The sequence below is a fragment of the Brachyistius frenatus genome, unplaced genomic scaffold (assembly GCF_029030835.1).
Source record: "Brachyistius frenatus isolate BFR_SWC_R1_liver_20210118 unplaced genomic scaffold, ASM2903083v1 Contig_2, whole genome shotgun sequence".
NCBI classification, from domain to species: Eukaryota; Metazoa; Chordata; class Actinopteri; family Embiotocidae; genus Brachyistius; species Brachyistius frenatus.
The window spans coordinates 5,811,669-5,829,275 of NW_027210601.1; the positions used below are offsets into that span (position 1 = coordinate 5,811,669).

General features: G+C 40.7%; 1 protein-coding gene across 1 annotated transcript; it reads left to right on the top strand.

Moving 5' to 3' along the window:
• Nucleotides 1-382: 382 nt before the first annotated feature.
• LOC138619534 (uncharacterized) lies at nt 383-8,561 on the top strand. The gene is made up of 13 exons (XM_069696093.1): nt 383-516; nt 601-705; nt 1,884-1,941; nt 2,275-2,403; nt 3,370-3,450; nt 3,552-3,884; nt 3,962-4,036; nt 4,135-4,268; nt 4,373-4,501; nt 4,755-4,812; nt 4,901-4,981; nt 5,094-5,180; nt 6,101-8,561. Exons 2-13 carry the CDS (start codon nt 604-606, stop codon nt 6,202-6,204), a joined length of 1,371 nt encoding a protein of 456 aa, XP_069552194.1. The 5' UTR covers nt 383-516; nt 601-603; the 3' UTR covers nt 6,205-8,561.
• Nucleotides 8,562-17,607: the final 9,046 nt, after the last annotated feature.

The following is a 17,607-nucleotide window of genomic DNA, read 5'->3' on the forward strand; positions in this document are numbered from 1 at the left end:
TAAATATTGTAAAGCCACATCCCAAACTGCAATCACACCTGTATCTAAGCTAACTATTACAACCGCTGCTGAAATGTGTAAAACATCAGCTAAGTGGAAAAATACTGAAGCTTCTGTTAAGACTGTGAAGAATCCAAAGGGGGCAAAAAGTGATGCTGTTGAGCCAGATATTCAGAAGAGTCGCCCATCAGCTTCTTCCCACCTGGTCACGGCCATGCCTGTCACATCTGTTAACAAAAAGCGAGCTGAAGAGCCATCTCCTGTCTGTGCAAATACGACAAAGCCAAACAATAGACTTCCTAAAGTTGGCAAGTATTATTTTGTTTATATTAGAAAAATCTCTCGTCTCTGAGTTGATCTAGTTATGACTTGTTGTTTTTCTCCTTTTTTATAGGTGTTAATCAGCTGATTGTGGTGAAATGCCAAGGAAAGCAGCAAGTCTACTGTCAGCTGTGTTCAGTCAGGTTGCTATGCTCCAGTCATCTGTTCGACTTCAACCACCTGTACAACTATGTGGTGCGTGCTTTGGAAGTTATGGTGTAGAAAATCTAGTTGGAGCTTGCAGCGCAGTAATACAGATGTTCACTGTTCTCTTATTAGAAAATGAAGGACCCTGATTGGACTGCAGAGCTGTCAGAGTCGGGGGAAAAATTGAAGAGGACAGTGGTCCACTTTGCCAAGATTGATAAACTGGGACCATCCCAGGTGAATTACATGTGCATGTATGAAAATGTACTGGTTGTTAATCAGCATGAATAAGCATTTAAATTAAAAAGTTAAGATGACTTTTACCGAGCAACGACTAGATAGTATAAAAACAAAGATGACTATAACTATTTGAGATTCTTTTTTTAATGATGATTTGTCCTGGATTGACATTGTAAATTAACTAAAACCACATTTCTGCTGCTTGAGGAACCAAAATCCTCAATTCTCCATAAACGTTCTCTATCTCAGTTAAATGCAATGTAGTTTTCATTGGTACTGGGTATTAATAGTAATAACTTTTATTTGTGTAATGCTTTTCATACACAAATTGTGTCTGAAAGTGCTTTTCAGCAAGAAAGTTGCATGCAGTGCTTCAAACAGATATGAAGAAACATGAAAATATAATAATAGAAAACAAGCTCACAGAGGGGAAGACTTCAGAGGATTTAAGATCTTTATTATTGTAACAAAGATCTGTCAGCAGAGTTCCTGTTGCTAATCATAATGCCGCCTCTAACCTGTGATTAACTATATCTACTTTGGGTCGTGGCTACAAAGCAGCCGTCACCTGGACCCTAATTGTGTCTCTTTGTTTTTAGTTCTGAGTAAACTGTATGTTCATGTCATGGGAAGCGTCAACCTTAGCCTGCTTACTTTTTACGACAACAAATAGGTACACTGCAGACACTTTGAGAATTTACACACTGCGAATCGATTACATGAGTCTCTGTTTAACATCATTAACATGGTTACAATTATCTCACATTTACAATGTGATTTTTTTTTTTCACCACACATGAATTTAAAAATCTGAAAAATAGAATAGCATAGACACAAAACAATTAAATACAAGACATCACATGAATAAAAGAGTTAAAATATGTAACGAAGCAAAACAAATTATAAGGCACAGTAGTGGAAAGTGAGCACTTCAAGTGTAGCTAGTTAGAAGCCAATGTAAAGAGATGTGCTTTAAGCTCTCTTTTAAAAGAGATATCTCCAGGTTAATTATTCAAGTTGGTAAAAAACTGATTAACATATGATTAAATATGTTGAGGAGAGGTAAGTTTTATGAAAACAACAGAAAGGACTTTGGGTAAATATGAGACCGTACATCAGTAACATGCATTGTTGGTAGGGTTTTTAATGTGCATTGATTTGTGTCTTTCTGCTAGAACCTGGAAGTGGACATGGACACGTACAAACAGCTGGCTGAGCTTGCAGAGCCGGAAGGTAAAGATATTCCAATACTCGGAAAAAATAAAATCCAATTCAATTCTATATGACTTCTACATGACTAAACAAAGTTAAGCAAGGGGCAGGCCTTGTGTTATTTTCAACTGATAGAGAAATTATGCAGGTAAAAGGATGATACTGAAGATGTTTTCCTTTTGTTTTTTACACAAAAAGCACATTTAGCCTAAGTTTTGTTTTTCTTTTGGGACTGTGCTGCTGCTTCATATGTATGTGCTTGTTAGTTGATGCAGGAGGAACAGATACTTGGTTTTATACGTATGGTATTTTTTTTTTTTATATCATTTTATTTTCATCTCTTTTGATTGTCAGCTTTGAAAAAACTGAAAGCAATCATGAGACAGAGGGACTCGCAGGTCTCGTCATCCTCCACAGCCGACACCACAGAGGCTTTGAGAGAGGAAGATGAATCGGCCAGTCCATGTGAAGGCTCAGATGATAGTAAGTTCAAGTGCCATTTCTGAGCATCAAATTTCATCCATGTTTGAGTTTGTAGTCAGATTAATGAGCGGGTATCACTGCCTTCACACAATTTTCACTGTACTTGAGATTTTGTTTCTGGGCCATTGTTTCTGATGACTTTTAATTCGTGACATCTTTAAAAGACCTCTGAATGAGACACAGAGATTACAAATTACAATTACTGATGCAGAGGAATTTTGTTTCTCTCAGGGATTTACGTGCCACATAATGAAATGCTAGGATTTTTTTTGATTTTTAAAAAAAATATTTTTTTACAGCTTTTGTACATATTCTGTGTCAATGCAGATTTTACCGGTATTATGCTCCGTTATGCAGTTTTTTTGCATTGTCGAAGCCTTACTGGATGATACTGACATCCAGTAAGGTGCTTTCACATTTATCTTATTTGGTCAGCACCAAAATACCAGTTGTGCCTTGGACCACCTGCCTGACCAAAGGACCAAAATTGATCTTGACTAAAAGAGGTTGTTTTGGTCTGGCTCAAAATGAGGAACAAGACTTTCTGGATGGTTTTAAGTTTTGGACCAATTACAGAAAATGTAGTTAGTGCATCTTCACTCATTAAACAGTAGAAGAAGAATAATTTTTTTTTTTTTTTAAAGAAGTAAAAGGGAACTGCGGTAGCACACAAGGAAAGAGTGAGAGTATTTTACTTTGATTTGGTCCAACAAAGAAATCAAGATGTAGAAGTGAATCTGGCGGTGGTTCAGTCAATCAGTGAAGACACACATGTTGATGACGCGTTTCAAGACCAGCTTCCATCATGTCAGAGCTTAAATAAAAATGATCCAGACCCCATCACAGCTCTGTGCATTAAAGCTGAGGACAAAGCAGGTATAATGTATCTGTGTTTGTCATTGCTTAGTTCTTATTTAACTGAACAATCAGCCTACATAACTAACACGCTACCTCTGCTCGATTTAGTCACTATCAAACAGGAAAGGTTGGAGCCACATGAGGAGACCCAGGCTTACTGTGAAGAGACACCTGCGATTGAGAGTCCTGGTAAATACTGAGTGAAAACGCCCTAAAACTCTTCCTTGCACTGTATCTGTATCATGACTCATTTGTACAAATCCTTTCTCATCCTTTCACTTTCCCGGCAGTCCACATGGAGAAACCCCACACAGAGGCTCCCGTCAATCACTCGCCAGACAAATTTGCCCAAACCGCTGATGTATGCAAAGACGCCGCTGATGACAGACAACAACAGTGGCAGAGTAATGCAGAATTACAGGACATGCAGACGGTGCTACAAAGTGCACCGAAAGCATCAACTGTAAAATCCTTCAGCCCAGACCCGCTTTCTGTGGGTGCTACAGTTATAACGGAACCACAGAGTGAGCCAGGATCCAGAAGCATAGCAGAACATGCACCAAAACTTTGCCCAGGACCTGGAGAGCACGGTGCATCACAGGCCCTCCCAAGCATTTCAATAGGTGGGCGTTGAGTATTCACGTTTTACTGCATTTTGGCATTAAAGGTACTAATTTGTTTTTATCGCTGGCTGTGACAGGGAAAAAAACGCCAGGCTGCAGCAAATTGTCCACGTACCTGTCATTAAATGGAAAGGATGCTAAACTGATCATTGGTGGGTGTGTCCTCCTTCTACAGCAAATCCTTTATACTACCATTATTTCCTGTTATTTCAAAAAAGCATATATGTTAAAGATGGTGTGTCCTCTTTAGGCTTGAGCACTGTATGGGAGTGCCGAGGGATATCTATGAACCCGTTCTTCCTGTGTGAGAGCTGCAGGAAGACACTGTCTCTCGGGGACATCTGTGATCACATGGTCAGCCCTGATCACCAGTTCAACTACATGGTGTGTTCACTGAATAAGGCATGGGAGCATTGCATACGTCCAAATAACTAAAGTGTTTAACATGCTGCTGCACTGTGATATAATATGATGCGCTTGTCTTTCAGATGAAATGCTTCCCTGAGTTTCTATGGTTTTGGGAGGGGAAACTGCCCGAGAATGCAAAACTGGAAATTTTAAGAGACGTTGCAGAGAAGCTCTCACAGCGAGAGTGTGCCAACAAGATGGCTGCACAGGTAGTCTATTAGGTCCATTCAGCATATTATGGATTTTATTTTATTATGGCTCTTGTATGTCTTTGAATAATTTGGTCAAGATATGTTTAATTGTGTCTTTAAATATATATTTTTTTGGGGTTATTCACAAGCTATAGATACCATTTTTCTGTTCTACATTGTTCATATTTTACACTTGTGCTTTATGTACCTAAAAAAAGTTCATACACATCCATTGCGCTAATTGTTGCCATGTTTGTTTTCTCTTACAAAGTGTATATTGCTGAGCAAGGAGTTTTATGAACTTGTTCGCACAGCTCCATTCAGCAAAGGTAAGATTATTTTGGAAGTGTCTCCAGAGTGCATGGGCCCAGGGAATATACAGTAATTACTATCAACTTGCCCTTTTTTTTGTTGTAGCTTTAGAAATGGTGCAAAACATCGAGAAAGTGAAGAATGTGAGTGTCCTCTGTCTGCCGAGTAGTGTTCAACAACAGAAGAGTGAGTACCACCAGCGCAATCAGTGTTTCTTACTCATACACAGCTTAACTAAAGGCACTCAAACAGAAAGAATATGGATACAAACTATTGACATTTGCTTTCATTTGCACAGGCCAGCAGCCTGAGACCCTGCAGGAATCTCTTCCCACAGAGATGCAGTCAGCTCAATCACTTGAGACCGGTCAGAGGAGTGACAATGGTAAGATTAATCATATTTTCAATACTGAGGTTTTTCCCACAGTAAGTTTTTCATCACACTTAAGCCAGTGTAGCCCAAAAACCCATCGAGGTAAAACATAGCTGTTGTCAGTTCAATATAGAAGCCTAAAAGGAAAATGAGAACTCGTATAAAGTCTGTATTCAGTGTAAAAAAGTGTTGATAATTTATTTATACTGATTCCCTAAATGTCCGAACCATTGAAATTCATGACTTAAGACCAAACCAGAACCATAAACTTGGGGTTTGTCTCTGCAGTTCTGTCAATTTTAAGTTTGAAAGTACAAATATTTATATTTTTTTATTTTTAAAGACTCACCATCAAGCTTTTAACCTTGTGAACATTTCCATGTGGAGTTTTTTTTAATTTATTTTATATATGCTACAATACAGTCATGCTGTTGCATTTTGACTTTGAACTGCAGACAATGTGGCAGTCTCTTGCACACAGATTAAGACAGCCAAGGTTTCATACATCACATACTTTAGGAACCCATCTTGTCAACTTGCAAGGTGGGGCGTTTCACATCATAGCGCTGCAGGCAAGTGGTGGAGTGGTGGATGGAGATAGAGGAGGGGACTATTTGCATATTTATAGATTCGCCTGTACTGACTTAAGGCAAAGATGTACTTATTATTGGGAGAATTTTTTTTAACTTCTGAATATGTTGTTTTTATGAACAGTTTCCAAAAATGTAATCGGTGCAAATAGAGGAACTTTTAAGACTGAAACTAAAAAATTGCAGTTATGTTAGCAGGTGAATTTCCTCCACTTTGTGACACCGGTAGAAATCAGGTTGAGACTTCTTGAGAACTCAAAAATGGTGTTTATCATTTCTCAAAGCTGTAATTGATGGCTTATTTCTTGTGTTCTCTTATTCATTGTCCGCTGTTCTTTTTAGAAGCCAGACAAAAAACAGAAACACCCGTTTTAGAGGAGACTGCCATGGTTGGAGATTTGGATTGGGTCAAAAAAAAGACGAATCTTGGGTCCTCTGGATGTTAACTGCTCCTCCTCAAAGGCTGATTCTGATGTCTTTCCATTCCCCAGTGGTGGCTCAAGTCTCGGCCCCCTGGAGCCCTGCAGTAGCTTTTCTATGCAGCCAAAATTCATGCCACCAGTCTCTCAGCCCCAGATGTCAGTGTTGCAAGTAAAACAGGAAGACGATCACTCAGAATATCCATACTTTGATACCGTTGGTCCTGAAATCAGTCAAACCCTGCCAGTGTCCCCCAAACATAAAAGCCTCCCAACCTGGAAAAGGCCAGGTGATGCATATGTTGAAAGACACACCAATAATCCACTTGAGGACGATTTGCCAGCCAAACGCACACCTAACCCACTGCAGCCTGTTATTGAGCCCGTCTCTGAAGCACCCTCCGTTTCCACTTTTGGTAACCCCGCTGCACCCCCAACTCCCCTGTTTCCTCAGGACACAGACACGAGACCTGGATCTGACAGAAAAACTGAATTGCCTCCGTACTTGACAATGCTGACACAACTAATATGTCAGTATAAAAATGAGTCGATGATGAGTTTGTCCCCTTGTAAGTTATCTCCTATCAACTCCTGTGCTACCGATTCATCTCAAAGTATGGAAAGAAGCAGCGATTTAAAGGATCAGGTAGTTCAAGCTACAGAGGAGAACAATCCACCCTCTGTCAACTCATCACAAGTCATGAGAAAAGCAGTTACTGCGTTGGGCCCTGAGCAACAACTCGCACCCCTTAATGCCGCCTCCGCTTTCTCGCCCAACAGCTCCTATAACCACTTGATGTGGGCAGACCCTCTGTTGAGAGCATATGAAGACGGTGCTGCCAGTGCCCATCACCTTAGTGACCCACAACATCTGGGAGGTGTCACTGCTCAGAACAGCTTTGTAAATGTGATCCAGTTCAAACCTGGATCTGCTGCCGCCAACTGTGACCCAGGACAGATGCCACAGGCACAAGGTTACACAGAGGCTGTAAGGCCTGGAGTTAGTCAGTTTCCCATTAACACCATTGTAACTGCCAGGCAAGACCCCACTAACTGCATGTTTGTGGGCAGCAATAATGGACAGTACCACACTGACGTGAGCAGTGGCCAGTTTCTCCGCAGCTCCAAGAGGAAGCACCGCTAACAGTGTGGCAGCTGCTGCAGCTGGAGGGCATGGTCAATACAGCCAAATGGCTCAAGTCACAAATGGACATCCAGGTTATGTTTCGGCTGAGGCGGTGGCAGGTTTCACAACAGTATACAACCCTGCTTTCTATAGTTTCTATCAGTGTGAAGAGTACACCAGGCAGCTCAACCAAAACCAGTATTACGCAGTGCACCAAGCAAACCAACTCAGTCAGCAGTCATATGTTCATAGTGTAGCAGCTCCTCTGCCTCATGGATATGTGAGCCGAGAAATGCAGCAGCAGCTGCAGCAACATCAGCAGCAGCTTCAGCAACAGCAGTACGTCCCCACGTGGACAACAGGATGACTTGGGCCAAATGAGATGTAAAATACCTTGTTTGTGTGTTTTTATGTGCACATATATTTATTTTGTAGACCCACAAGCTCTTTTCTTTTTATACAAAAATATTCCTGTTGGCAATTTTCCTCATGTAATTAAAAATGTCTCATAACAGCAAATATTAATGCCAAATATTCTGTTTTATTCTTGCCACAAAGTGTTTTGTTAAAATTTGTTAAAAACTTATTTCACACTCTTATTGAAGCTAGAGATTTGTTTTAAGTATGTCTGTGTGTGTTCACTTACAGACAGTGCCATAAATACATATCCTTTTTTTTTTTTTTTTTTTTTTTTTTTTTACTAGATGTTGGTTTTAAATAAAGAGAACTGTTTTTCTGTTAGATACTCTTGATACTGTCAATCTGTTTAAATATGAACAATGAGGTGGTCAATCTTTAGGAAAAAAAAGCTAATTAAGGAACTGTGATTGGTTTCAGTTTTTAGCGGCAATAACTTAGTGATTTTTGTAAATATATGTTGTTGATTTTTAAGACATTTCTGTAATGACATTTCAGAGATATTCTGTATAAAATTTACTGCATCCTGTTTTTTTATGCACAAACATTAGTGTGACAGAAGTGTATGAATCTAATGGGTATTGTGGTAAATTATCTTTGAACAGACTGGTCACAGATAAGGGTGGAATCAAAGATCAATTCATCAGAATTCTTTATTGGACATGCAGCATGGGAAGAAGTGCACAGCTTGCTGGACTGCAGAGTTCTTCAACTTCGTACGGAAAAGGTTACAACATTTATACAGTGGGGCAAAAAAGTATTTAGTCAGCCACCAATTGTGCAAGTTCTCCCACTTAAAAAGATGAGAGAGGCCTGTAATTTTCATCATAGGTACACTTCAACTATGAGACAGAATGGGGGGAAAGAATCCAGGAAATCACATTGTAGGATTTTTTATGAATTAATTGGTAAATTCCTCGGTAAAATAAGTATTTGGTCACCTACAAACAAGCAAGATTTCTGGCTCTCACAGACCTGTAACTTCTTCTTTAAGAGGCTCCTCTGTCCTCTACTCGTTACCTGTATTAATGACACCTGTTTGAACTTGTTATCAGTATAAAAGACACCTGTCCACAACCTCAAACAGTCACAGTCCAAACTCCACTATGGCCAAGACCAAAGAGCTGTCAAAGGTAAAAACTCAACTCGTCGTGTTTGGAGGAGAAAGAATGCCGAGTTGCATCCAAAGAACACCATACCTACTGTGAAGCATGGGGGTGGAAACATCATGCTTTGGGGCTGTTTTTCTGTAAGGGGACCAGGACGACTGATCTGTGTAAAGGAAAGAATGAATGGGGCCATGCATCGTGAGATTTTGAGTGAAAACCTGCTTCCATCAGCAAGGGCATTGAAGATGAAACGTGGCTGGGTCTTTCAGCATGACAATGATCCCAAACACACCGCCCGGGCAACGAAGGAGTGGCTTCGTAAGAAGCATTTCAAGATCCTGGAGTGGCCTAGCCAGTCTCCAGATCTCAACCCCATAGAAAATCTGTGGAGGGAGTTGAAAGTCCGTGTTGCCCAGCGACAGCCCCAAAACATCACTGCTCTAGAGGAGATCTGCATGGAGGAATGGGCCAAAATACCAGCAACAGTGTGTGAAAAGCTTGTGAAGACTTACAGAAAACGTTTGACCTCTGTCATTGCCAACAAAGGGTATATAACAAAGTATTGAGATTAACTTTTGATATTGACCAAATACTTATTTTCCACCATAATTTGCAAATATATTCTTTAAAAATCAGACAATGTGATTTTCAGGAATTTTTTTTCTCATTTTGTCTCAGTTTAGGTATACCTATGATGCAAATTACAGGCCTCTCTCATCTTTTTAAGTGGGAGAACTTGCACAATTGGTGGCTGACTAAATACTTTTTTGCCCCACTGTACACTCACTTTACATAAAAGTGGGGTGGGACGTACTTCGCGGAATCAGTCACGCCAATATCTTGGGTACAATGGTTGCGCCCTGGATGTCGGCTAGCTAGACATATGTCCATGCATGGATGTCAGCAAACTAGACATGTCCCTACATGGATATCAGCTAACTAGACCTATGTCCATGCAAGAATGTGAGCAAACTAGACATATGTCCATGCATAGATGTCAGCTAATGTTGGACTCGGGCTCATGCTAGTACAAAGCCAATATGTGTAAAGCCCCCAGTCCTGCGTGTTCTTTTAATGAGGCAATAGGAGATGTCAGGCTTCAAGATGTTTATTTAACAGCAGAATAATCAGTGTTACAGAGCTCTGGGTCCAGACTATGTTTCCCTGACCGCAACAGAGTATGTGTCAGTTCACGAAGTCTGAACTCCTGACTCTCCCTGACCCAGTCTTCTTATAGTACAGGAACCAAAAAGTCATGTGTGGTGATGTGTCCTTTGTTGATTGGTCGAGGTGGGGGTCTTGCCTTGTGAGGACGTGTTGCTCAGGTCAGTAACTTATTCCTGTTTTATGACTCGGAAGAAATAAGAAAGACAGGAGGTGAAACTAATGGTTGTGGCCTTGTTATTATGCACAGCAGCATGCTGACCCCAACAGGATCGCTGACCTCAGCGGTATCGCATACCTCAGCAGTATCGCTGACCTGTACAGACACAGCCTGTTGCATACGCCTGAGGATTAATAGTTGATTAATACGAGATTGTATATAAGGAATATAATATGGCATACATGTATAGTATTATTGTAAGCAAAGACTAGCATAGGATAGCACACTAACTAGAAATAGGTCCATGCATGGATAAGTGCAGAGCACATGCATGCAGGTTGGTTTTAGTTCCGCCTTAAACGACATTTAATTGTGTTAAACAGAGTACGTCAGGTCACACAGAGTTCATCTGTGAATAGCAGTGTGTGTATACGTTGTCAGTTTGCGCTATCACGTGTGTAGCCTCGCAACAGAGTGGAAATATATACTAAAGTTTTGTTGAGGCTGCTCATAAACTGCTATAATATTATGTTTTTAATGTTATCAATCCTAACATGTATACACAGGAGATATGAAATATCTCCACAGTATGTTTATGGGAACATCTTTTAGTTTCCCCTGGATGTGTGAAGTTGAGGGTGAGTTGAGTTTTTAATCATAATCCTATTTACTTATTGATACGAAACATCCAATCATATTTGAATGCAAATGAGGACCTCTGACAGGGTCTGGTGAAAAACAAGGCTCCAAACTTCATGTTGATTCTATTGGCCAAGCTCCTAAGATGCTGCTCATTTGGTTGATGTATACAACTATTTATCAGTAACCAGCTGTAAGATGTTTTACTTTGATTTATTTTAGGAGAAATAACATTTTACTCTGATGAGTTATTGACCAGTAATGCTTATAGATGGGGTGAATCATGTGCTGTGGGTCAGTATGAGGGAAGGCTTGCTTGTGTTGAGAGTCAGAGGTGTATGAATGGTCACCAAGCTCAAAGGTGACACTAACTCGACCTACAGGGATGTCAGTAACAGTCACATGACACAGGTAAAGAAATGTATATAGGAACAGGTTTCCTCTTTGGTGTAGTATAAGTTCAATACAGAATCTCTTCTTTGGTTGTCGGATCTTTTCCTTTTTGCATATCTGTTGAGGTTTGTCTAAACTTTACTGCACAGGTCATACTAGTAGTAGTGTGAAGCATGTATGATCTTGTGGCTTTGATCAAAGATAATGTTGCCGAAGTACGTTGGCACAAGTCATACTATATTAAATAAAAAATGGGTAGAGCAGGGGTTAAGAAGTTCTTCATCATTTTGACGAAGAGGATAGGATGGAGGTGCTGATCACATTTACCACCTCTATATGTTTACAGCAAGATGGCATTCTGGCATCTCCCTAGTTGATATGAGCAATAAAACAAAGGCTTCAATTGCAGTCGAAACCTCAATACATCAACAGTAAGAGTTGAGATGGCATCGAATGAGTCACTTATTGAGGTCCCAGAAGCCTCGGTGCTGTGCTGCAATTGCTTTTATAGAGTTCAACTAGGCTGTTTGCGTAGGTAAGATGGGGATTATGAAAAGTGTTAATTCAAAAACGGTTCCAGCAGGATTTAGTTATAAATTGACAGAATTTATCCATGTTTCAACTTGTGTTAGTTATCAAGTCTATTGTTGCAGATTATAATGTTATAATAATATAATATGTTAATGTCTCATCCCCAATGACACCTCCAAAAGGCATAAACCCAAAACTCTGTGTGAGTGGTGTCTCGACTCTCTTACAGCGGAACAAATTCATTTTCTCTCTTCCATACTGACCATGTCGCCTTTTGTTTTGTTCTTTTTACACTCTGAACCAACTAAAATTCAAGGGCACGCCACTGTAAAGTGAGAAACTCGCATGTTTCCATATACTTTATATTTTGACCTTATCGCTGACTTTATGTTAGGGGAGTGTTAGAAAAATTACTCAGAGGCTGTATTCAAAATCAAACATATCGGACATTTATTCTTACAAGAAGGAGCAAATACATGTACACTCAAAGAAGGATGTCCAGCATTGCTCAACGTCACTCCTCCGTGGGGCAGCTTTTATACAGTGTGACAAACAGTTGACAGTCACTCCCATTCCCTTTGTATCTGCTTTCGTAGATAATACTGAGTTTGGTTGTAGGTCACAAGATAAGGACACAGAGACGTTGTAAATTAGACGTTGTAAATGAGACAATAGAAACATTCTTGAGCCACAGGCAGATAAGATGAGTACATCTTAATTTTCTCCATCAGGGAGCTTAAGTTATTTATTTTAAGTGAAGAAAGGAAGTATCTGGGGAAGGACAGCTACAAACAGTGAAACATAAATGCTGTGAACTCTCGATACGCTCAGCAAGATATTCAGTCTTTTCCTGGCAAATTTGCAGACACAGTTTGGCAAGAAAAGGTGGGAGCTTCAGGGGAATATAAATAATAGCCAGAAATGATTGCATTGTTCAGAGTTGTCCCAGCGAAGATGCAAGGAGTTTGATAGTTGGGGGTTTGTTTGGTAATTGTAAGAGCAAAATGAATGATTACCTCGTGTAATATCCTACGTGCTGTTTTGATACTCTGTAACTTTCCACTCAGTAGATTTCCTTCAGACCTGAAGTGCATTTCATGTGTGTGTGAGAAACTTGCTTATCTGTCGATAAGGGAACATTCCATTGTTGTCTTTTGGACTATAAAAATTAATTTTGGTGTGTTTACTGTTCACTTGTGGAGTTGGGAAAGTTTGGATGAATAATCTTTTTCATGTTGAAAATAACAGGTCCTTTCCTGAGGGGCAGAAAGGAGAAGGGAGAAATTTTATAATGCGAACAGAGAAGGGGAGTAAAGCATATTTTACTGCAAGGTCAAGCGTTTGGGTTGTGACTAGCCTCCTCCGCATGTGTGGTATTTGTCATGCCAGACGCCTTCAAGGCCAGATCTTCGAGTGTGAGGGTGCGAGGGAAGAAGTCAGACACTCAGAACATGAAATTAGTTCAGACATTTATCAGCTCAGGTCCAATGCAAATGCAAAAGGGAAACAAATGTTCCATGTGATTTTTACTGTATTTCTTGTAATTGTTCATATTCTTTGTGCCTATAACAATTTAATCAACCATTTCATTTTCACCACCAAATTATGTGTTCACTTAAGTCAAAGAAGACATTGTATTGTGGACTAACAGCAGCGCCTGTGATCTTTTAGGAACGGGTCATTTTACTGTGCAAAACTGGAACTCCCTATATTGGTGAGAGACGGTAAAAACCTTTCCAAGATCTGTCTCGTCCGAGCCCAGTTCCTCCCTTCTTCAGTGAACAAAATGAACAAAGAGAGTGTGATTAGAAGTGAAAGGCGGGTCTTTCTCTGATCTGAGGAAGCTGCAAGAGGTTTGTCTCAGATTTCATACAAATCAAAAGTTTTTCCATGTGTAATAGCTTCCTCCAGTGGATAAGAGTGTAATGGCAATACAATCACTGAATTAATTCATAAGCAATCAGAGACACTCTGTGACTTCTTTTGATTATTGACCAATCAGGAAAGTATGGGAGATTATTTTTTTTGTACTCATCTATGTATTTACACTCAAGTTCTAGATTGAATCTTAATTTCTGCACCAGTTTGAAAGAAAGCTCTTGACAGTTCTACTTCAGTTGCTCTTGCGAGAACCCTCAGTCTATTGAAACCTTTGATTTTCCATAAACCTACTTTGCGTCAAACTCAGAAGACCTTGTGTTTGATTAAGAAGACTGTAAGTGGTGTTAAGGTGACCCAATCCATTTGGGCCTGGTGAGGGATTATAACAGGGTTTAAAACCAGATGTTGGGAGAAATGTTTTTGTTGTAATGGAAATTTACTGATCTGACTTGCTCTGAGTTTTTAACACTTTACCAAAAACAGGAAGTGCACCAGACGTCCCCTTTGTCTGGTACATCTTACAGACCAAGTAGCAGCACCTAGCCAGAAACCTTGGGAGTAGTCAGCTCTGTGTAAAGTTAACTGTCTGATATAGTCCCTACTCCTGCTCTGTTCCTTTAAAAGACTGCTGACAAGACAACATCCTGGTCAGTCACCTAAACTCTAACTGAATGCTCTGTACCTTTGCAAAGGTTTGAATAAAAAAAACCTCTTAAAGACAACTTTCAGATTTCAGATGTTTATTTCAGATTTCCACCACATTGTCCTGCATTCTGAATCCAACACTGTTCATATTTCAGATATTTGCTGTACTTGTCTGCAAACCAAAGAACAAACTATTTTGCATTTTAAGTGAATTAGAAGCTTTTGTTATTTTGTGTCTCCGTGTCTGGTTATTATTAAGACGCTGCTTAAGAGTTATTAAGAGTTCATGTTATTTCCTGAAGGTAATACAAACACAAACACTACATGTAACAGACAGGTTGTGAGTGTTAGAAGCTGCGTATGTGCATGCTGTTGTGGAAAATCCGTATTTTACAAACAAGGTGAGAAATGAACACATTCGACCATACTGCAGCGATATTCTTTTTTTTGTCTTTTATTTCAGATACACATGCATGTGGACTCAGATCTTGTGACTTCTAACACTGATCATCTTGGCCAGTTTCCTGGCCTTGATCAGATCAGTCTGAGGGAGTTGCGTTGTATAACCCCGGGTTCTGAAAGCTATCAACTCGCTTTTCATCAAGGACACACATTTCCTCAATCGGGTTTTTTTCATACATAGTTATACAAAGACCATGAAAACAATTTCTGTCCTTTAACAACACACAGGTTCGTTTAGCAAAAGTGATCAACAAACACAGCTCCACCACCACGTGTGTTGTTTTAATAAGATAAATCATTACACAGTATAGCTACATGATCATTTCCAACTCTCTTGTAAGCTTGAACTAAAGAACTTCCAGAAAGCGCGGACATATCATGAAGCCCTCATCATGTCTGTTGATGCTGGGTCCATATCAGTGGTAGGCTGCGTCATGTCATTTTCTGCTGAACAAAGGACATCAAGTTGAGTCTTATTTTTCTTTCAGTGTAATTCGGTATCTTCTGATTGGCTCGCAACACAGCCAAATGAATGAGTGAGAAAATGAGCAACAGGAGAAATCAGTTCTTATACACGCTGACCAACATGTTGTAAGAGAGGAGGTGAGTTACACGTCATCTTGAGCTGGTACAAGAAAAGCATCTTCCTTGGAGACAACGGAGCAATTCAGGCGTCCTTATCGTGTCCTGTCCTTGGACACAACGTGGCATCCCAATGGTCGCTGTTTGTAGTAATAATGTAAGGTTTCTCCACATTTTTCTGCTTGGTCACTGGGACAGAATTGAAGATATGTTGGTTTAAGGAAAAAGGACACGGTCAGTGATGCAGTCAGTGACACTGTGGTGGAAATTAATGTATTTCCTTGTGAGAAATCAAAAGTATCCCAAACTCGCTGTCTTTTGAGTATTTATTACAAGATAAGATATAGAAAATTATAAGAGCGTACAAATCATCGAACATGAGCCAAATGAGTACAAACAGAGTCACAGGATACTATTCAGCTGGATAGTTGGAGAGTTTCTTCACCTGTGGAGGATCAAGAAAGTCTGACCACTCTTCGGAAAGAGAGGAGCCTTAAATCTACGTCTGGAGATGCCCTCTCTCATCCCTAACCCTGAGCACAGGGTATCCGTCAATCATTAGTCAGCTGCACATATGGACCGTGAACTCTAGTTAAGATAAGATAATACGTGTCCTCCAGGGAAGCAAACACTACTGAACTTAAACGCGGATTCGATTACATAGAAGTGACATCCGGATTGGATATACATGCTTTCCCTCCAAGAATGCACTGCTGAGACAGGAGCATAGGGTCAGCTGGGGTCAACTACAGATCAGTTACATAGGATGAATTTTTCTCCGACAGACACCTGTTGTGTAAAGGAACACGTAGGGTCTGGAAATTAATATTACAGCTACCAAAAAACTCAATCAAATGAGTAAAAAAACAGTCTCGCAGTTTTACATGGGGAGGACATCAACAGCATGATGGACTGCATCACAGAATACATTCAATTCTGTGAACACTCCATCGTACCATCCTGGACTGGACACTGTTTCCCCAACAACAAGCCATGGATCACCAGTGACCTGAAAGCGCTTCTCAATAAGAAGAAAGCAGCCTTCAGGTCTGGGGACGGAGAGGAGCTCAGGAGAATGCAGCGCGACCTGAAGGAGAAGCTGAGAGAGTGCAAGGACTCCTGCAGGAGGAAGCTGGAGGCCAAACTCCAGCAGAACAACGTGAGGGAGGTGTGGACCGGTATGAAGGAGATTACTGGCTTCAAGGGGAGAGAGAGACAACCAGGGGGCTCCCTGGAGAGGGCCAATGAGCTAAACTGTTTCTTCAACAGGTTTAGTTCACTGCCCTCATCTGTCTGCTCCACACACCACACCTCCCAAACACCTCTGCTGCCTTCCCCTGCCTCCCTCTGTCCCCCCCTGGAGAGCTGCACTGACACAGAGCCCTCAACCTCAAAGGGCTCTTCCACCAGTGACGCCTTGACGACTGGCCAGGTTAGGAGACAGCCGGAGAGACTCCACCTGCGCAAGACTGCAGGACTACCAGTCTGTACTTTCGCCGTAGTCTGCTGGGGGAGCAGCATTGGAGCCGGCGACACCAACAGACTTAACAAACTGGTTAAGAAGGCCGGCTCCATCATTGGCTGCAAACTGGACAGTCTGGAAAAGGTGGTGGAGAGGAGGACGCTGAGGAAACTGTTATCCATACTGGATAATCCTGACCACCCTCTCCACCACCTGCTGCAGAGACAGCGGAGCACGTTCTCCAAAAGACTCCTCCAGCTCCGCTGTCACAAGGACAGATACAGGAGATCATTCCTGCCCACCGCTATCAGACTATACAATAACTCACCCCTCGCCAAATCCATCACACAACAATGACACCCTTGCTTTTGTTTGTTGGTTTGTTTTAATTCATTGCACTGTTGTTTAGTTTAGTTTATGTAATATTATTCTATTTTATTTTATTGTATAGAATGTGCTTTTTAAAAAAAATTACATTCATTATTTGCAGGAAGTTATTCAACTACTTAAGATTCATTATTTATTAAAGTATTAATCATTTATTTGTAATATTTTCCTTCGTATGTGTGGTAAGTCATTTCTTGTGCTGTCTGCGGCTACAGCTGATCAAAGTGACCCTTACACAAGGGGTCAACGGGAGGTCACAGTATCAAGAGGTTTCAAGCTCTGGTGAGGGGAGGGGTTTTCATTTTCAGGAGAGGATGGATGTCTGCTCCAAATGTACATTTACTCACCTCTTGCATGTTTTCTGCACACACGCACGCACGCACACGCGCTCCCGCTATCTTTGAGAAGCATCCTGTTTCCAAATTGCCTGCACGCTCTCGGTGCCGCGTCGTTACTCAACAGAAGCGCAGGA